Source organism: Xylocopa sonorina, chromosome 1 (genome assembly GCF_050948175.1).
Source record: "Xylocopa sonorina isolate GNS202 chromosome 1, iyXylSono1_principal, whole genome shotgun sequence".
NCBI classification, from domain to species: domain Eukaryota; kingdom Metazoa; phylum Arthropoda; class Insecta; order Hymenoptera; family Apidae; genus Xylocopa; species Xylocopa sonorina.
This window is the reverse complement of record NC_135193.1, coordinates 1,346,035-1,368,807: the sequence shown is the minus strand read 5'-3', so window position 1 is coordinate 1,368,807 and position 22,773 is coordinate 1,346,035. Positions and strand designations below refer to the sequence as shown.

At 39.6% G+C, this 22,773-nt stretch overlaps 1 protein-coding gene across 5 annotated transcripts in view; it reads left to right on the top strand.

The window, feature by feature from the left end:
- The window catches only part of Spri (Src homology 2 domain-containing protein sprint), a 165,931-nt gene that overhangs the window by 31,212 nt on the left and 111,946 nt on the right, over positions 1-22,773 (top strand). Inside the window, exons 1-2 of one of the 5 annotated variants that reach the window (XM_076908205.1) lie at positions 7,687-7,858; positions 15,282-15,515. In XM_076908205.1, the coding sequence (XP_076764320.1) occupies positions 15,435-15,515 (81 nt within the window). In that variant the 5' untranslated portion in view covers positions 7,687-7,858; positions 15,282-15,434. Of the gene's footprint in view, positions 1-7,686; positions 7,859-15,281; positions 15,516-19,725; positions 19,844-22,773 lie in introns of those variants that run through there. The other 4 variants (XM_076908106.1, XM_076908120.1, XM_076908114.1 and 1 more) reach the window with 4 other exon arrangements.

Below are 22,773 nucleotides of genomic sequence, written 5' to 3'. Positions count from 1 at the left end.
GGTATTGCGCGATCTCGGATTCCATCGGTTCGATACGATGTCACCGTATGACGAAATTTTGTTGTTACACGTGCAACTATTTTTAGTCGACGAGACTTTTTCTCGAACGTGCGCGCAGCCGTGAGTTTTATGACGTAGGATTAGATTCGTCCAGAAAAGGGTGGCCGCGTTCTACTGCCAAAATTTGCTTCCCAGGAAATAGGAACGAAATACTTTTCAACAAAAGGAAACGGACAAATAAATGTTTTCCATAAAAATGCAATTCTCCGGAAAATTTTAGTGTTGTTCACGAACAACTTCGAAATCGGCAAAATGATCACTTAAATCTCTACTTTTTTTTTACCTTGGACTGTAAAAAACACAAAGTGCAAAAAACAGGAAAGCAACAGACGCGTAACTGTATTACGAATTACTCTAAGTGGAGGGCCTCTCGGCGAATCACGTCAGACGAGTCATGAGAGTAACGTGACCCCTGCGACGACGCCCTAATTAAACGCCTTTAATTAGCGGTAATAACCGTGTTTCGCCGCGTAATGAACGTCTTGTCGATAATACGGCGCTTTCGTTCGAAGTACGTGTAATAACGTGTTCAGTTTGCGACCTGTGGATGGTGCACTTTCCTCTAAAATCATTTAGAACGAGGAATTTTAATAATTATACAACAAATATTATCGATACTCTTTTATTGCTATTGGAAATATTATTCACGAATCCCAATTGAAAAGTAATATTGTTCATTTGCTACAGGAGTGGCCACTCTTCACCTCGGTTCTCCAATATTGACCACAGGCCATCATCAATAATACTGTCGGTCCGTAATAATATTTATCTAGTTTAACGATATATCGTCAGTCTGCCTCAGTATTTGTAACATTTCGTAGGCTTTCAACGTCGACAGCACAATTCATAAAATCGTCGATTTTTACGATATCAACAATATTATCAATCGTACACGGGATGCTTTGGGCCAGAAGCAATTGCGTCAACGCGGACGTAAAAACTTGTCGACACTCTTCCAATAATTGACAAATAACGTGTCGATGGAACATATCGATTATACAAGAAAGGTTTAAATGACATATGTACAAAAAAATAAATATTCCGTAATCCATAAAAATGACCAACCTCGAGCCGTAGTTCTCACAGAGCCTCGAAGCACCAAGGCTTTCCTTATTCCAAAGGTATTCGCATGAAATCCCCACGCTCGAATCCCACTAACAGCGCGTCACATCGTTGTTGCAACAACAACGCCAAACATACGCATTAAGTGGCTCGATAAAGAGGGAGGAAAAAAGGAACGGCACGCGAACGAATGAACGGACGCGACTGCGCGGCAAATTAATCGCGTGGCCCCGTCGCGATTAAAGGCCGCCCTGATTTCGATGGTAATTACCTTCCAATTAAACTCGCGGCCTCTGGACAGGCCGAATTAGCTTACTTTCCTGCGGGGAAATTTCAACCGAATTGCGGCTCGAGCTTTTTAGACTCATCCGGTGGGGTGGAATAAAAATCAGAGTACACTTTTGCCGTTCGAGGTTCGTGGTCGGAGTGCCCACTCGAAACTTGCCGAAACCGTCCTTTGCCTGGCTGCTCGCAACCTCGACTTTTGACGCGAGTCGAGCTGCTCATCCCTCGACGAATTTTAATGTTTCCTCGTGGTTTTCTCGTGAAGCCTAGAGTTCTTCTTCTTGCCTTTCCTTTCTTGCAAAATTGCATTTCATCCAATCTTCAATTGTGCTTATCCATTATTAGATATCCATTATTAGATATATATATATATATATATATATATATATATATATATATATATATATATATATATATATATATATATATATATATATATATATATATATATATATATATATATATATATATATATATATATATATATATGAAATTGAGGGGAATGAACGCGATTTTTGACGCATTGACATGAGCGATTGGATTGCAATTGGATTGAAATTGGATGGACAGAGAGTTATTGACAACTGTACTTTCACAGTATTTTAGTTGTTTATTTAACATTTATTCAATAGAGGTAGTAATTCCGCGAAATATAAGCCATTGGAGTTTTTATTCGAACTGTATATCTGTCTATAATAACACGTATATCTGTGATATAATAATATTTTTTATTTTGAAATAAAATTTGATTTTCAAATAGTGAGCAAAGTATGACTAAATTCAAATTAATTAATGCATTTCTTTCACTCAACTTCTTCAATTATGCACAATACACAATAATTATGCTCAACATATTCATATTATTTTAATCACACAATTTTCACCTGATACATATAAAAAATATCAATTGTAATAATAATAATAATAATAATAATAACAATAATAATAATAATAATAATAATAATAGTAATACACCCTTTTCACTCTTCCTCGCGGCATGTACTGCACAAGAAACTCAATTCAGTCAGATAGAAATATTTCTTTGCTTCTACCGCAAAAATCGTTTCATTAATCACAGTCTGAAACATCTCATGCTTGTTGACCGAAACCAAAAATCGTAGTGCACAGAGGGGACGAAAACGGTCGGGTTATCTCCGACCGGGGATATTGCCGGTCTTCCGGCACACGATGTGACTCACAAACTCGTTCTCCCTCTATCATGGGCTGAATAAGCACGTCGTGTTACCGACGGATCGCGCGATCGCTCGATTTCGTCGCTCCGTTTCGATTCCGGAGGAGTCGTGGAATTGAAATTTTTCGTAAATTTTGTTTTTCTTTGTTTTTCTCTTTCTTCCTCTTCTTACTTTTATAGCAATTACATTACGTGAACTCTCCTTGAACCTATGTTACATTTAATAAATATATCGTAAAAGGAATTTTGCTTACGGAACTTGCGGAATAGAATTATTATTTTTTTTCTTTTTCTTTTTAACAAATTTTCCTAATGTAGATGCCGTTTACGTCAATGTGTTATAATCTTTATATTTTAAATATTGTATTATTTGAATTGCAGTAGAAATTTAACATCAAAAGCAAAAGATAAATAAGATACAGAGAAAAGTATGTAATTTGTGTCTATAGTTATGATCACTGTTTATTAAAAGATGCAGGTAATATTGCTTACGATTATCGGAAAAATCTTCAGTAAATCGCAAGATCCCCAACAGTTTTATAGACTATTAACGGAGATTTAGGGCTGTTGAAACTTGAAACGATCTTGTAGGAATTTCCAGGATCAGCATTCTCTTCGGATGCAACAGAGATTTAGGGCTGCGGAGACGATCTCGGACGGTTTTTCGGGATCAGCAGTTCTTCTGAAATCTGTCTACGCGTGTCTTAACCTAGCGATACCAAACTCGTGTAACAATTTTTCTATAATATTTAACATATTTCTTTTCTTTAACTTTCTTCTTTTAATAAAAGAATGAGGTACACGTTGCAATGTTAATTAATAGTAAAACCATCAAAATAGCAGAAAGCAATTCTTAATTGCGATGAATTTTCACAATTTTTTGTAAAAAATATGGATAATTGTTTGCCACTTTGTTTACGCTCTTCAAACTTTGAAAATAGAAAGAAAATGTTTCGGATGGAACAAGCAGGACAGGAAACTATTACAGTTAAAGAGAAACTGACTTCGACTGGTGGAATCGGTGTCTATTTTCTCCTATACTCCTCCGTACACACGTACAGACACAATCGTATCTGTTTCCTGTAAGTTTCGAGCCAGCCACGTCCATTTGACGATAAACAAACTAAAATCGTTGCTCTCGAAATAATCCTCGCGCTTCCTCCTTCCGCCACTCGAATTTCTTGACCACCGAGCTCCCGTATATTTTCAATTAGGCGGGCTGCAGTTCGAATTTCGAACGAGTCCAGCCACGCGGTGTAAACAATACGAGTTTTCCAGTTCGGAAAACGAAAACGTGCTGTAAACTATGAATTTGTTTGCGAAATTATTCGACAAAACTGAAACGCGATCATTAAGATGATGGATATTTTAATTTTTCGGCGAATTTTTACAAATTTTAATTAACTTAATCCCTCGACTTCCTCTTCGCGATAACTTATGATTTTCTATACTTTATTATTACTTTTCAATTATTAAATTTCAATTTAGACTAGAATTATTATTAATAAAGCTTTAAAGATATTATAATAAAAATGTCCATTTTTTATATTCAAAGAATTTCATTATGCCTGTTACAGCGTTACATCAAAGTACACAAAATTAATTTCTTTTTCTTAGATAAGATGTTTTTACATAATTTTAATGTATTCCAGTTAACAAAATCAATAATAAATTCACTAATTTTACTGCAACGCAATAACTAATGAGACGACGCAATTAACGGATTCCGATGAATCTAATCCAGCCATTTACCTGGAGCGGCAAGTTTACGAAGTAATTTCGTTAATTCCTTCTTAATCCCCAATTACAGTACACGATCCGGGCAATCAGGGTAGTTTGATTGCGTTAACCCCCGCGCCGCGGAATACTCGCGATATTACGAGCAATCGATGGGCGTTTAACTCAAATAAAGGGGATCGCAGCCGCGCGGACGTGCCGGAACAAAGGTGGCTGGTAACGAAGCCTGACACTCGGCAATTAACGACGGCGGATCGTTTTTTGATTTAATTGCTGCCGAATGCGCGGGCATAACCGTATTACGCGAGCGCGCACGCCAGCTTTTATCTTTCCCCTGTCGAGAGACAGGATGACACGGGCCTAATTTACGACGATAGACCCTGGACGATGGACGTTCCTTTCTTTTGAAACAATTGCCTAATCAACCAGTACAGTATATTGAAAATAATTACTGTTTGCCTTTTATTTGATTTTCTTTATTTGAGAGAGGATTTTAAAATACGGATTATGCAATAATACCGTAATAAGCATCTAATGCCAACTAGTACCTATCAATTACCAAATTATTTGCACGAAAACAATTCATTTTTAATGCTTTAATGAGCTGAAGTTTGACAGTGATTCTTTATCATCTGTTAATCATTATATAATAATATAGTCATCGCAATCAGTGTCAGATGATAAACTATATTTTGTATAGTATAGCGTGTATCCGTTTTTTGAGAAATCTATTTTTTACAGTAAATACATGTTTCGGGATGTTGAAATTTCCTTATAATCATTATTACTCTCGCGAACGCAGAAACAAAGCCAGATAATGGAACCAGATAATGGAATAATTATTACATACTTGTGTTAGTTTGTTGTACCTATGTAATTGCTGATATCTTTCGAGGTTGGTGTAATACTCTTTCCACTGTTCTCGCAAATTCCTCATATTTTCCACTAACTGTCATTGTTTTTTCTTCACGTGGAAATTTCATTCCGCCTAATTTTCTTTCAACAATTATCCTTTAAACAACGTCCTCGTAAAATTATTGCGGACGAATCTCAATTGTACCTATATTGTATTGAAACAAATTTTTTCATTCCTTATTACAGAGTTTTATTTTCAATTAATTTTCTGTCTTCCATTTTAATTGTACAGAAGAGGAAACTCGTTTCCAAAACAGCTTTCTGAGATTTCCTTTTCTTTTCGTCGTTCAATCAATCGCCGCGGAACTCGATCAATCATCCCCCTTGCCGTCGTTCCTCGTCCGTAACGAGAATCTCCAGAATTTTATTCCGGGTTGCAGCGCGGATCCACGTTTCTTGCTCCGCGATGGACGGCTCGAACCGCGAGAAGGCTCGTTTATTAATAAACAGCTGGAACTCGGCTCGTTCCTTTTTTCAATGAACACGTAGCCGGAGAGTACGAAACGTACACTCGGTATATTTTAGCTGCATGATTCAGCGGGCACAGAAACGCGAGTCCCTCGCTCGGTTTCCGCCTCTCTTTCCGAGCATCTTCTCACCCCTTATTTTTGATATTCCACGCGTTCATCTGCGTCGGATCGCGCGGTAAAGTGACGCGACAAAAGTTGCTTCGTCGCGCGAAATTCTGCTCCGACTTCCCTCCGCGAACGATGGAACTTCTCCAACCCTTTACTCTCTCTCTCTCATTTTTTCAATTTTGTTTGGAAAAATTTATTTAAGACTTTTGAGAGAGTTTAACATTTTTTTTTAAATATTTCAAAGTAAGCTTGTCTAAACAAGAATACCGAATACCGATCACTGTTGGGAAGTTAGTTTAATTAATTTATTATTAACTAATTAAAAAGCTACAACCAAAAAAATCTTAATAATCCGAAACTTTGTAACAACCCGCATTACCTTTTTACCCCTAGAACTAACTACCGCCGTAACCTTAATTTCAACAGCGCAAAGACAGGATATTAGCAGCAACTGACTTATTAGTAGAAAGCGGCCTTTTTAGACGAACAAAATTATTCCGCTTCGTAGTAATTCCTATACACACCGTCACCGCCGTCGTGGACAGTCGTTCCTATTCCCACGTATTCCACACTCTCTCTCCCTCTCTCTCGGGAGCTAACAACCGGGAAACAACAAATTATTATTGTTTACGGCCGAGCAGACTGTACGCACGAGCTTCGTGAAAGTAGATAGGCTTTAAGGGCACCGTTGTTAGCGGCGGAGCGAGTACCGCCGACAAATGGCTGGTGGTGGTAGTGACGAAGAGGAGGTCGACGGCGATGATGATGTTAACGCAGCAACCAGTGGTGCCGGAGTCTTTCTCTGGTCGTCGTACTCTTTCGTGGTGTCTCGCTAAATTTGTCCGGATTCGACGTTCCACGACCCTTGGAGGGGTTTCTCCAGCCCCCTTCCGAGGCCTGGTTCTCGGTTACCTCGGCCATTGTTCGATGGGACGTGCAACAGTGCCTGGCAATTCTCGCCTGTCGTTACGAAACGCTGGATTCTGCTGCACCCCGAGCTGTTTGCTTTTCACTGACGGATATTTCGTTAAATTATCGTCCTTGTTTGATAACGGTGTTCGCTGGCGGTGCATCGTTTCCGTTTTCTTTTCTTTCTTTCTTTCTTTTTGTGACCTGATAAGATTGCAATGTGAAGGAAATTGTTGATCAGTGAATTGCATTGTCAATAACTGTAAGGTGGAATTGGATTTTTTGTGCTATTTTTTTCACTTTTAGCGAGAGAGAATTTGTTAGATTTATAGTGCTTGCCAGTTGGCTTGTGATAAATTTGTAACAGTTTATACGATAAGACGTTTCAAAATTAATTAAAAACAGTATTTGCACAAATGCTCGTTAAACAGAAAAATCGATTTTTCTCGCAGAGACACAGGTTACGCAAAGACAAGTTAAACAATTACCACCAAGGACCGTTTACACGAACAATAGTACTTTTCTCTCTACCAACTTCCCATTCATCTCAGCCAATTACGCCACAGGCCAAATTCCTAAGTCTCGTTACGCTTTCACTTTTCCTTGCAGAAACAAAATGTCCACCTCGTACACGTACTTATCCATGATCGATCCTTAATCGAATGAAAAAGAGATAATTAAAATTGGGTCACGAGAAGAAATCAAAGAAAACGAACACCGTCGCGAACACTGTAACGACGATAACGATCGGAAAAGAGTGGTGCTAGGGAGACTGGAAAGTTCGACAGACAATGTCCATCGCAAACAGGCCTTTCTGTTTACGTTACGAACGGGCCACCTGACCGTTTTCGAGGGCAAGGACTGCGGTTCAGTGGCTCGGCAGCCGTGCTCGAGCGAAGACGACGTTGAGTGTGCGTACGCGGTAGCGACAGCGTTCGGTGCCCCGCCACGTGAACAAACGGAAAAACGCGCTTCGTGCCGCGGCGGTTGTAATCTTTGTGCCGTTTTTCTTCCTCCCTCCAGCCTGACGCGTGCCACCGCGCGCAGTTCCGCTCGCTGGTGGTTCTTCTTCGGGAAGTCGCTGGTTTGGGTGCTGCCATCGCTGCGTGACATGTGTTAGGTATGTTGGCAACGATTTAATCGCGCTTTTCCTTTACTATTTCTGTTTATCTTTATTAACTCGAGCAAGAATAATATTGGAAGAACGATATCGGTTACGAATTAAACCCTCGTTTACTAAATACTTTTAGTTCCTTCACGAGATGGCGTATACGTCTTATTGTATAATGTCTCGGAGATAGCCGATAATATTGATAGCGGTTGGTGGTATTATTAATCCATTCGCTGCGAGATCCATTGCCAGCACGAGTTTACTCGTTATGTTTTAAATGTGTGAAAACTTCAAACAGAAATGGCAATGCTAATGCAATGACAACATTTTTTACTGGCAACGTCAAAAGTTAATACCTTGTAAGCTATCTGCAGATAAAAAAAAATTCGCCCCATAAAGGGTTAAATTCAATTTTTGTTTTAATTAGAGTTTTGAAATATTTTCTTAGCAATTTATTTAACGAATCTCAAAATAAGATTTCATCTTGAACAATGGGTGGCAATTGCCCCAAAAGATGGCGGTCACACGAACTTGCGTTAGCATCGTCATAATTCGAGGTATCGTGCGGCTGTTTTGCAAGGGGACGGCGATTCATTCAACGGGGCAGGAATCACGGACGATGCGTACGCGGAATGCCTTCGGTCGTATCTCGACGACGCGTATCCGACCATTCTGTGTCTTCTTCAATTCGCGCGGACGGCCGCGCGATTTTTGCTGATCATTATCGTTGATTATTTATCGTGGCTGCAACGCATGTCTCGGTTGTTGTTTCTTCCCGGATCGCGTTCCCAGCACCAATTACGCTGATTACTCGAGTCGAAACGAGTGACGGATCGCTCGCAGCCTTCGGATGCGGAGCGCAGATCAATCTGGTGATAGCTGGATGCACGATGTGCTTCAGTTTTCGTGTCTTTTTATTCGGTTAAATATCGGAGGAAGTTGTCTATGGAGTTCAAATTTAATTTTACGAGGGACCCGCTAAAAATACGAATACTCCTGGAGCACTCGACTATTTCGTCTTCTGGATCGCCCCGAGGCAACCAGCGTGGCGCGTGTTTGGAAAACGTAATCGTGGTTGTTGCTTGCTGACTTATCGCTTTACACACCGACACTCCGTCCAGCTACTTAAGCTCGTCTGTCTTTTAAGCTCTCTACAGCCTGCACCCTCTTTCGCCTGGCGCGATAAAGAAACCGTATTGCCTCAATTTAGATGCTGCACCGTTCTGTCTCGTTTCATTAATAGTAATTTACATCAACACTTGTACTTCGCAATCGTGCGAAGTTCTATCCGCATTTTATCTCCTCGAACAGTTTTTCTGGGAATTAAACGTGTTTTCTCTTTTTTTTTCTCTTTTCTTTATTAATGGAGTGACCGAGAGAGTCTTTTGTGATCATTTAAACGTACCTTTTGTATTATTAGAATTGAGATGTATAGTGTTAAACGTAAGAGCGGAAAATTCACAGAACGTGCTAACCATGATAACAAATACATACCTTTTTGATAAGATATCCTGCTCTGAAACATTAAATTTAGTAACTTGACTGAGTAAGAATCTTTTGAGTAGTATTCTGTCTACAGATTTTTTTGAATTTTCGCTCAGTCAAGTCCTTTATTCTGAAAGAAGGGGATAGATAGGAAAGATGCATGTCAAGGCTCGTTTTCATCCGATTGGCATACGGGTGGGTGTATGCGGGCCTGACCGTTAAGCCAATTTAGGCTAATTTCGTACTGCGATCGGTCATAGTGAATCTGTCGTACCCTTTTTCTCACAGAAAGTCCTCGAGCTCGTACAGAAACTTCTTCAGAATGAAACAATTCTTCGTAAACTGCGTAAGAACTTCTCCGGAGGACAATTCCAAAGCAAACGTTGTACTTTAAACTGTGTTGTTAAATTTTAAAGAGAAGTGGAGGATGAAAAATATAATGAGAGTGAGAATCAAAGTTCCACTTCTGTTCCGTAGACATGCAGAATCTTCAATTCATTACATGTATAATGAAACCTAATAACAATTAAAAATATTTTCAATTGTATCATAATAGAAAATATTTTCACTGATCGCAATTGAGGGCAAAGCAGCGTCAGAATTGCACGCATCGACAAAAATATTGCACGCTCACGCATATTCCCATATTTATCGAACCTCCTCTTGGAAAGAGGGTGGAGATATGGGTTCTATTCGAGGTGATTCGAGAGATTCCACCCTCGCGGAGAAATGAGGCTCGTATTTTTGGCTCGTAAGCGCATTAACTTGCGCAGGACGTATCGAGGGGTGGGATTTCTTTTAAGCGTGGATGTGATTTTTCAAGTTGACGGGGACGTTCTGCACACAGAATCGGAGAATATGATTACCGGGACGTGTGATGGGATTGGTTAGTCTGTTTCTGGCTTGAGAGAAGAATAATTCGATCAAATTATCGAATCAGAATTGGGCTTCCCGAATTTATGTTCCATGATTTTTTATGCAGGGAGAAATTTTAAGGGGCGACGCTTGCAAACGAGAAAAGTTACAAACGAGAGCTTATAATTTATTATTTTTTTAAAATTGTTTCTTACCATTTTTGGATGAACTTTACTGCATTTCTTATAAATTCTTTATACTTGTATATAAGATCAATTTCTCTGTTTTCAAGTACAGGCCATAATTCACAATCAATTGTATTTATTATTAACTCAGCTAGAATGCAAACTATAATTAAAAAAAAATATTACCAAACCTTAGGAAAAAAGAGAACGGGAAATTCCCTTGAAACGTCGTGCTCAAAAACCAATTCCACATCCTGTACTCTCCACCGTCGTTACCATACGTCGTAAACCTCGTTCGCCGAACCACGCCAGTCTCCTCCGTGTTCGCCATCTTCCGCGGGACAACAAAAAAAATGGAAAATAAAAACGTAGGGGCGCCTTTATTTTCATTCTGACTGGGGAGAGGGGGATTTAATAAAGCCTGGAAGCAGGTGTCACTGGCGAGACGCAAAAACGTCAAAAGTATAGGCGGCGGGGGTTGCTCCGAGAGAGCTCGAACGTGTCGCACCCACACTGGCTGGTTCCTCCTGGTTCGAACGAACAAAGCTACAGACGAGATAGAACTGTCGATCAATTCGCCGTCGTAGACGTAATCTCGACATTTTTGCCTCGTTAGAAGTTGCCAGGTTGTTCTCGCCGCTTGAGCGGCGGGGGTTGCTTCGACGAGGATTCGATGCGAACCGGGGATTGCGTGAAAAAAGCAGAGGCTCGGCGCGTAAATGGACGCGTTCTCTCTGATTTCTCGAATCAGGTGAGACGCGCGAGGATTCCAGAAACGGGTATTTAGGTTCTGCAGGGTGGAAGCAGTTTAGAAAGGCCCGGAAATGGGAAGCTGCAAAAGGAGAATTTGAAACTATTCTATAATACGATTATGAACAAAAGTAAAATTTTTGAATTATAAAAATTACAGTCAAACAGATTACAATGTTAATAAAAGAATAATGATTTTAGCAGGCATAATAAATTTTTCCTATAAATATTACGAATGAATCTCGATGCTTAAAATACCAAAAACTGTAGTACGTTAATCACCTCGAAATGACTGATCCATTCCGTTCCGGTAATGAGAACGGATACATACTTTATTAATCAAGCATAATGAGATTCGAGCGTGCAATAAAATTTCGTTTAGACAAATGAAATTCCCCTGTACCCCTAATTTAAACTATATCGCGTAACACCAAATAACCCGTACAAAGCTCGTGTCAAGTTAATTTTATGCGCACGATGAGAACCAATTATCCATACAATGTTCGAATAGAAGTAAGTTTATAATACACGCCAAATAATAATTCGTTCCATTGTATTATAATTTTGATTAAATAAATAAAATACAAATTGTATTGAAGAATGATAAATATATTTTATCGAAAATTCTTCTTGGTGTTGTTCTTGCGAAATAATGAATGTCTCTCAAGCAGGATGAATAGCAAGCGAAAGATTTCCATTATTAGATCAATGAGCAATCCACCGTATTAGACGAGCGTCGTTCTCTCCTTTTATTCGGAAGTCCCAGTGAATTATTCATTATTTTCTTGCGCAAACCGCGTTGGTGTTAATATCGAACGCGTCCGTCATAGGCTTTCTTATAACCGTCTGATGTCATCAGTGTGGATCGTTCGGGCGATTTCGCAAGTCGATTTTAATCGAGACCAATCAGGGCAATGATTGCAACTACCAATGAACGGTTTACGCTCAGGCGTTTGAACATGGGAACACGGCCTGAACTGCGCGAAAATCATCGATTCTAATACACAATTACGACCAATCCCCGGCATAACTTCTATTTGATAGCTCGAGTAACTCGATAATTCTATTTCGCGAAATATTCGACGTTTAAACGAATGTTTGTATGAGAATTTAGATTTCGTATAACCCAGCTGCCATTTTGACAAACAATAATATTGTACATAATTATTGATCGGAATCGATGATTCTGCTGAGGAGAGAGATATTTCGTTGTCAAATTTTCAACAATTCGAAAATTCTCTTTCCTAGAAAATTTTCGACTGAAATTTGGCATTTTAAAGCACTGAAAATATTTGAAAAATTCCATTTATTATAAAATAAACGAAATTAATCCTTTTACTGAAAATTTCAACTACATGGCATGTATAAGAAAAACCACAAGTATTTCGATATGTATTTATAAAAAAGCAAAAGAGAGTATTCAAACTTCAAATATTCATTATATTCTCGTAAGAATACTACTATCTTCAATCATCCCCTTTTAATTTTTCTATCTGTTTATTTAATGCTCCTTTAATGGTATGCGCCATTTTGCACCCCCCCCCCCCCATTCCGCTTTTTCAACACCGCCACCTTACTACAATTCTGTACACGCTGCACACGCTGCACACGCGGTACATTTCACCTCCACCATACAACACATCAACGTCAGTCATGGGAAAAAAAGAAAAAAAAGAAAAAAAAAATCGTTTCAGCAAAAGCCACACAAACAGCATACCAGAGTTTTACGATGGAAACGTCAGTTTATATCTCGACGATGGTGTGTAACCCCTAGCTCCCATGGGGGTCAAGGCGAGCCATGAATGTCGATAGCTTGATTAAACCCGCGGAATTTCGTGTCTCGGCTGTTATGAATTTTCGATGGGACGCTACTCGTAAATTAGCGCTCGTTGCTGTTTCGAATCCCCCACCGGTTATGGAGCGAGTAAAATCGAAGAAAAGGAGAAACGCAGCAGATTGATATTACGCGACGCGACAGGTCTGTAGGGAGACATTCCGTGCCTCGGGGACAGTATCGATTCGATGGACTCGCGGTTGGTAACGGACGTTATCGGTGAATGAATACGATGTCGATGATTCGCTTTTGATCTGTTACGTTCCTGTTACGAATTTCATCTCTTTACGTGTTTAATTGAGTAATTTAGTTGTCGTGTTATCACCCATATAACATAATTATACTTATACATGTGTCGATAAAAATATTCTTACGTTTCAATTTGCATTTTTCAAGTTTGAATTGACAATAAGATAAATTAATAGTTGCTTTAGAATTTTACGTGGATATTGTAAAATAAGGTAGTCATTATGATTACTATAATTATAAAATAAGTTATTTAACAAACTTTATTCGAACGAGTTTAATTTTGAATATTTCATTTTCAGAACTTAATTTTAAATATTTATATCTCGACAAAACGTTGAAATAATTCACTTTGACAATGTCCCAAATGCGTCCTTTCCTCGGACTAATTGAAATATTTGCAATATTCCGCGCGGTTGGTCTGAATTGAAAGTGGTTGCTCTAAATTTAATATTTCCTTAATCATGTCCCTAGCCGTGTAAACCACGATACCTAACGGGTGGCCAGTATAATTTGCCGCATTGTTGGCAAGATTTTCACGCAAGAATTTGCGGGCGTTTTCGGGTCGTCTCTCCCCTCGTCGTATATATAATATAATACATACGTCGCGTGTACGTACTCGATCCGCCGTGAACTGTGCTCGATTGAATTTAGAGACCGAAAAGCCCAGTCAAGGAGCATCGAGTGGCCATGGATAAAGGTAAACCTCGTTAAACGCGAATTTACGATAAATCTGCTCCACGCTGAGGGGCTTGCGAGCGGCGGAAAATTGAATTTCCCGGGAGTTTTAGTTGAAAGTGCATCAGTGGAAAGCACAGCTTTCTGCTTTCTTCCTTTTTTTTTCTTTTTCATAGATTCCCTCTGAGTTTAATGTGAAACCTAGTTTGTTCCAATTTATCTCAGAGTTTTATCAGAAATTGTTTAATTTTCTAATCCTTTAAATTTTTTATCCGTGTTTATACTTTTTTTTAAATTTCCAAATGCTAAGTTACTTTGAAAATTTAATAAATATATGGATCAAATAAACTATGAATAAAATTTTATGCATTAACGAGAAATTTAATATTATAATATAAAGGGATTGAAGTAAATCTTTGTTTAATTTCAATTTTTCGTTTAGCGTTGTCGTAAAATATAAGTAATACAAAAATGATTAACCACATCCAAAAAATGTTTTGTAACCACAAATACTTTCCTCGAACCTATGGAAATTTCCAACGCATAAAAAATCGCAAAGTGTCATCGAAAAGTACGTTACCTGAAAAAAATATGAGGATTATTCAAGGTAAGATTCATCTTGTTATTTAGAGGACGAGGCTCATTCAGCTTCCATTTCTTTGGTCGCGAGCATGCAAAAACATCTGCTGATGCAAACGCGTGCAGTCCGCTCACGATTTTTCGCCGTGTCCCGCGTTCGGCGGTCAAATCCGTGCTCGTAAATCCGAGAATCGTGGAACAACCGTCGAGAGACGTCCATCGTTGAATAACTCCGGCGTAAGCCGACGTTTTAGCGCAGCTTACAATTTAAATCCCCTGGGGGGCCCATCCCAAACTGATGAAATATTACTGCAAATTACCGACAAATTCGACGCCGAGAAAATTTGAAACCCCATGGCTGCGCGAATAACGCAAACCACAGGGGGAACTTGACGGTGATTGAGACGTACATCGCGAATACTTTTCTTTTTTTTTTTATTTTTTATTTTTTTTCTATAATAAACGGGTTAATTCAATCCGACCGTTTTCCCCGTCCCCTGATTTATCGCACCGATAAACGGGCTGGTTACCTTTAAAACGGGGCGCGCGATATTTTTCCGAGATATCGAACGATCTTGCGTTTCCATTTGCCCGGAATATCGATAATCGTTGATTATCGTTTGCAATTACGAAATAGTTAAATTAATCAGCCGTGCCGTTTCACGCGACATTAACCGATAGCAATGATAAATTTGCTGTATGTAAATGGGCTTCTATCATTATTAAAATAAAGGACTGGAGTATACGAGGTATAAAGAAATATTCACGAGGATTTCTCTGACTGTATTTCGTTCCTTTTTTTTTCTTTGTTTTGTTTCAGATACCTGGCTTCGCGGTGCGTGACGATTTCGTGTCGGATACGTTTATATGGTCAGTGAAGAAGGTGTAATTATCGTTTTTACAGGCCGTCCCGATTAATTATCGCGTTCGTGGTTAAGCGGCGTTAAAGCTTGACGACTAATATGTCAAGAAGATGACGTCACTGGTTCAGAGGGATCTGGGGCCTCCACGCAAGAGGGAATCCACTAGCAGCAATGCATCCAGCTACCTGATGGTAAGTGAAATCAATACGCTTCGAGCAAACCAATTTTATCTTCGATATATCTTTAATTGTAACAAATTTCGATCGCGCTCCTCCCGTTCAATGCTTGAAAGTGCCAACTACTTAATGAGAATTGCTAAATTGTAATAAGTAGAAAAATAGCGTGATCGCGTTACTTGGAACTTTTCTCCTCGCTCGCGTTTCGTCTCGTAATCTCCTGGAAAAAATTCCCACTGCTTTCCCGACGCGCAATCGTTGTCCAAATAACTTCTGATATCAGCAACCCTTATCCTTATCGCGTCTGAACGTTCGAGTCTAGCGTCGGATCTAGACGCGGTTAGGGGTGCGGTGTCGTCGCGGCAATAACATGGCGACGACCCCGGAAACTGGAGCGAAACGGCGCCTTGGTAGTTTCGAAGACGTCGACGTTTCATTGGGAGAAGCGTCGCGTCGCGATATTGTACGTAAAGGGGGCGGATGCTGAGGAAGTTGTCCGCGCCCCGTATTATTGACTATTGCTTTTTATTATGACACCTGTCTAGACTTAATTTATTGTTTCTGTTAGTTTCCTTTTGCGCTTTCTGTGTTACTCACTGATTGGATTTTGGCGTTTGCTTGGCAAAACTGTCGAAGAAGATATTACCTTGGACTTCATTTCTTATTGCATCTTATTTCCGCGTGTACAATTAGTCAAAGCGTCTTTTCATAGCTTTTAGTTTATGAAGATAAAGAAAATATATCCGTAGAAATAAAGAAGTAATGTTCTTTTGATTATCCGCAGGCGTATTACACGTGTCCTCTCTTACCGATATAGTTTCTTGATCCAACAGGGTCCTACGAGTGTGGAATTTAAATTATTTTCTGCGGATATCGCAATTTCGTAGGGATTTGTGTAGCTAGACATGATCGATCGGGGGTTGCTTTTTGATTCATCGCGTTGTCTATGTTACACATTTTTTCCGTGAATTCCGTGTTTCGAATGCAAATATTTAATTTTGGTATTACAGGAATTATTTCTTTCTATTACTCTTGTTCTTCATAATGGCTACCATAAATTCACGAGTCTACGGCAATTTATAGTAACCGTAACTCCCACAAAATTTTGTTGTACATACTCCGAACTTCATTTTACCACCCTACTCTCCCCTAACCATCGTTTCCATCCTCATTACTTACGCTACCGCTGAAATTACTCTACTCAACTTCTCCTCCATTCTCCTTCCCCTTAGAAACTACTTTGCTATTTGTAATTCTGGTTTCTCCTCTGTTAAACGGTCCAAAGCCAACGATCGTGATCGTTTCAACAGTGTACAAACTTCCACTAACCTGCATAATTACTCGAATTGTTTAGAAAATGTTATTATTTCCAATGGTAAATAAGTAACGACTTAGACCTTCGCTTAAATTGGTAATGGAATGTCCAGCTCGCGTCCCCTGGTCCCAGCCCCTCTGAAAAACTCTCGAACGTCGCCGTTTTCGCTAGATGCGAACAATTCCGACGCAGCGTTTCCCCATTAACGCGAACGCCATAAGCGCGCCTTTTCTCTCTCGCGAGCTTCCTCTTCCGGCGAGAGAAGCAGCCGTTTTCGGTATTGAACCGACGCGACGGCGCGGCTGGAATTTTATAAACGACGGGGAAATATATCCGGGCGAGGCAAGAGCGCCTCGCCGAAGGTATGCAGAGGGGCAAAAACCGAAGCATCCCGGCGCTCGTAGGCCACCTAAGGGGGAGGACGGGGCTGGAAACCCGCCGAGTCGGCGGAATCCCGTTTAATGCAAATTTTCCCGTGCACCGACAACGATATCTCGCCGTTGTAGAATTAATGCTCCCGATGTTTCCTTTTCATTTCCGGCTCTGTCGTCGGCCTCCGACGACAGTCCCTCGAAATTTGATGGATTATCGAAATTTATGTAAGAAGGTTTCATTTCCTTTTCTTTATAGAATTCAAAATAATAAATTAATTATTCCGGTCTTCAGGTACAAACAATTATTTCCATCGGTATTATTAATCGAATATTTTTATTACAACGAAATACTCGAGACTATCTTACGTAAATAAATTGTTTGTCTCGGAGCGTAAGGCAATTAGATGAAATTTGAACGAGGCTTGGCCGTTTGGATGATTATGCGAGAACACGAAGTCCATCCCCGCGTCTTTCACCCTTGCGGTGACTGCTGCGTTCCCGGGCAGCTTAAAAACGCTTTAACTTGCCGCGCGGATAAGAACAGATGGTTCCTCGTCCCCAACGGAAACACGTAAGCCATGCGAGTTAATGCGCGCTGGAATATTCAAAAGTAGTCACGGAACGACTATTTTTCACGGAACGTCGCCTACCACAGACATAACCAGAAAGTGCATTATTTCCTTTATTTTTATAGCTTTAACGGTGAAGCGAAGAAAAATTAATAACATGTCGCGAAACAGTGTATCGTATTACCTTACTTTGTCTTTCATCGATTTTCAAAAATCATTCGGAAAATAAATTTCATTACCCATCAATATTCTTTTGTATACTTTTTTACACAAATTTTTGTTCACGAGTCGACGAAACTTGCCAGATTATCTAAGGTCGTTTACTCTAATCTTTATCGGTCGATCGCTTCGACACGCGAACGATACCGGAAACTGATAACTGCAACGACTACCCCTGCTGCCGTAACCCAATTAACCGCGAGGAACCCCGAGAGCGAAAGTGGAATAACGTAAAGAAAGAAGAGGAAAAAGAGGAGGCAAACTTTCACGTGAAACTTTCAGTCGGAATGTCGGAATGTCGGAATGTCTATCGCGTCGCCGTCGGTACATCGAGGTGGAAAGAACTCCGCGGCGGGGGTGAAAGAGGCACACGCTGGCCGTCGATAAATCCTTCGTTCAATCAAGTTAAAACGATGCTAAATTATTTGGAAGGGCATAACGGTGCTAAGAGTCGTTCCATGGAATTTATATCTCCTCCTCTCGAAGGCGAAGTCTGTGGTCGAACTTCGACTAAGTAAAGTTTCGCCGATTCTGAATTAGTTGGTTTCTTCCTTTTTTTGCATTTGACGCATTTGAATTATTTGCGGTTTTAATTATTAATTTATTAATCGTTATAAATTTTTCTTTATTATCGTCAAACAGTATTTGTTATTAAATTCTATTCTGGTTTGGTTTTCTAGGCAATTATCTTTTTTTCTTAACGAGAGTCAACAGAAACAGGATAGAAAGTAGAACGAATTGATATGACGGTGACCGGAAGTGGGTTGATAGAATTATCAATTATTCAGTTTCAGAAAATATTGTACTACGTATTTGACACAAAATAAAAAAGCATAAAATAAATGCAACATAAAATGAATAAGTTATTATATTTTCACTTAAACTTGCAGATATTTATAATATAACGCTTATATTTGCCATCATTATGTTCGTTCAACATTCTAATAATGGAAAAATATTTTATTGCAATTTTGCAATCGTTGCACAGATATTATCGTATCATCGCCAGGAAAAAAGAAGTGCCGAAAGTTTGGATCGAGGAAATTCTGTTCGCGCGCGTATAGATTCTAGCGTCTAAAATATCGCGGAATCATTTTTGTTTGGACTCAGATGTTGCTATGGAAATTGAGCGATGGGTCGGTGGCACGTACGTATCGATTCCCAGGCCACGAGTACACGCTCTTCGTACGTTGTGGCTGCACATTCGTGTTAAAGTTCAGTTCACTCACTTGCTACGATCGTAAGAAGGTCTGGTTACGGTCGTGCTGTTCTCTTCCACGTGACAAAATCGAGTATCGAGGTGCTGAAATTAATTTCATTCTCAGAAATTGGTAAACTTTGCAAAATTCCACTTGATTCTATAATCTGTAGAAAATTGAAAATCACGAAGGCTAGCTTCTATTAACTTTCTGAATTCAGAAAATACAAATACACGAATTTGTTTGGAAAATTTTAGATATAAAAAATAATAGAAAAAAAACTATGGAGATATCGACTCCAGTGAGAGATAACGGTATAACCGATCGTAGCTGAGAATTGCCGGAAATGTGGTCGTATGATCGCGAGAATCGATTCCCAGTCGGAGAGTAACAAAAAATGAAGGCAGCTCTCGTACGGCTTGGCTCTCCCCTTTTTGTCTGCTATTCCCGCGGTTGCATCGCGTAAAGTGCAACTCAGAGTCACGTGTGCGCGTCGCTCGAGTGGAATTAACTGGTTTATGCGAGTCGACGAGACACTGGCAGCCGCTGTTCGGCAGTGTTTACGGTTCTGGAGAGGAAATCGAGCGGTATCGTGGCGTTATCGTCCGTCAGAAAACGGAAGTGTCCGTTATCTATCCCCAGAGAGGCAAGGAATCAGTGCTCTTCGGTGAGTGACCGGATTCGTGCGAGTCTCATTCCTCTGCGTCTATTCTGCGAAAACAGAGAAATGAAATAATTCTTTTGAAGACTGAGAAATTTTTTACCTGCGATTTTTGGGGATAGTTATGCTTAAAAAGCCTCTTCTTCAGCCCTTATTTTTTATCATTTCGAGGGAATGATATGTAATAAACTATTCGAAAATTCAGTCCATTCCTATTATATAGAGTTTATTAAAAAATTGTACGGATTAAAAATATGCAGCTTAGCTAAAATATATAAAAAATTGAAATGAATATCATGGAAAATCGTAACGGAGTCGCGATTTAACGCGATAACATCTGGCATCAGTCTCCCGTTTCACGTGCGCGTCATTCCGCGCGAATATCAACGAGTCGAGCACCGCGTCAACAATTTTCCCATCCGTTGGCATTTCAGCCGCCAGTCGACCGACTAATTTCTTTTTTTACCCCTGAACGCGAACAGCCTCAGCCACGATTAATTAGTTTCGTCACTTGCTAACGCGTGCTGGCACGATTGGAGAACACGGCGATTCTGTCGGTTCGAGATCGATTACAGTCGACTCGTGTCCAACAGAAACGAAGGACAACGTTTAAACGATCTGGACGAATAATGTTTTCGATTATATCGCCTTGCGTTCACACGTCGTTGATTTTGTTAATGATTTTCTTGTTAATCGGACAATAATTGGGCTTTTTAACAAGCGTTCCTCCTTGAATAATTGTCCTCCTGAAATAATTGTTGTATACTTTGTTAATGTCAATTCTTAATTGTTAATGCTTTGTTTCTAGTAGAATATTTTGAAGGAAATGCCATGACAGGGTTAATTAAATACAATTTCCGTATTTGAATATAATATAATTATTGGTATATTCTTTGAAATATATAAGTAATTGAAAAGTACACGGAAAAGAGAAAATATTTGACACGTGTAAACAAAATTATTTATTAAAAATAACAGAAATTATAATATGTTGAGTTTATAGTAAATAATGTTGGAATTATAATATATAGTTGAAAAAGAATGTAATTTACGCGTAAAACCGTTCCGAAATGAAACAGAAGAAGCGTAATAAATAACGAGTCGGAAACTTTTCTCGTATGCGCGTCCGTGGAAAATCAATATGGCTGCACTCCAACAAAGTGTACCAAGCGTCCTGCCTTGAAAATCCACTGTTTTATACAACGAATGTCTGAAAAGAGTTCAGGAATTCCTTTTTATTGAATAAATTTCCCGGTAAATTGGTAAGAATGCGCTGATAATGGAATTGATTTTACCAGATGGAGATAAAAAAAATGTCGATTTGCGTTCCTTTTTTGATAGATATCGTAATTTTTGAGATGCATTCGCGCGGCATAGAGCTTGGATACGCTATCAATGATTCATCGGCCGTTATCGCGCCACGTTTATTATTTTTCTACCGATATCTGCTTGACAGAGACACCGGTGAATCGGTCGTTTATTACGGCAGCGAGATTTTCTGTAAAATCCGCAATTCGAATCGTGACTGAATTTAAAATCTAAATTGCGTACTGTACATCGCGTGTACGCGCGGAGCTCGCGTGAGTTGCATGCAATTTTTATTCAGGATTCGAAAATAATAACAGGGAGAATGAGACGGGATTGAATCGCGTGGAAAACGAGGAATCGCTGGTTAATCTGACTCTGTGGAAACGTGGCTAATATGTTGGCTTGCAACAACATTTATTATTTCATATAATAATTTAATATGATATATAATATAAATTTATTACAATTTTTATATTAATCGGTCATAAATACATTTAAAAATTATAATACTCGGTCTGTCGCAGTACAATTACATTATCACTACATTTTACTAGTGACAAGACGTTTAATATATAATATATAATTTGTTATTGTTGTCCGTTTAATATATATAAATAAACGGATAAAAACTCATCGATTCGAATTCCAGCCAAGAATTCAACCCTCAAACTGGCCATTTACACGTGCGACCACTCTCCATTCGACAACTCGAGCAAAAATCGATGACAATAATTAATCTCTAATAGAAAAAACAAGCTATCTATCCCTGAAATGGATTGACATCCATTTGGGCGGACAGTAAAACAGACTCTTAAACTTAGCAGAGTCACGTTAACGAGGGTGTCGCGGCACTTAGGGGGTGTTCCCCTCTTGTCGCCAGTGTACAATAGCCTCAAACCCAATAGCTCCAGCGTAATCTTCATTCGTGACACGCGCACTCGAACTCGTAGTGCTTATAGATTTACCTTCGTTCGAGCCCTTTTCTTTCCTTCGTGTCTGTGCCTTCGTTCCTCGCGGTTCTCCGTTCCGTTCCACCCCCCCTCTCCGGTTTCTTGCTCGCTCCACGCCGACTGACCGAGGGCTTTCGCGCTCCTCGGTTGTCTTATCATTCCGGTGTCATGTGTTCGTGGACACACAGAGGCTGGTACATAAATGGTGGCCACGGGGAACTCGTAACATTCCCGATCCAGTGCAGCTGTCGTTGCACACCCTGTGTGCTGATTATTTCGGACCGCAGGTGGACGCGTCGAGGTTGCGTTCGTAGCTGGTCCCCAACCGACGTGTCCCTTTGTTGCTCATGGAGCGCGACGTATTATCTATCGCCCCTTGAACCTTCCAACTTCCACCTCGAGAGGGGTGGCTTCGTGATTCCAACGTTTCGATAGTGTAACGTTCTTATAGTTTGCGAAGGGTAGTTTCAGTGCTCGGGCAGACGCCGAGTTACGAATTTGCACCGTCACTGTACTGTACCCGTATAAATGGATACCATTTTCTGAATTGAGTTTATAATATTTAAATTGTGAGTTATTTACAAATTTTTTACAATATCTAACTTTATAACCGATGTTACAACAAGCTTAGTATCGGTTAGTTAATTAGTATTATGCGAATAAGCAATTAATTACTCT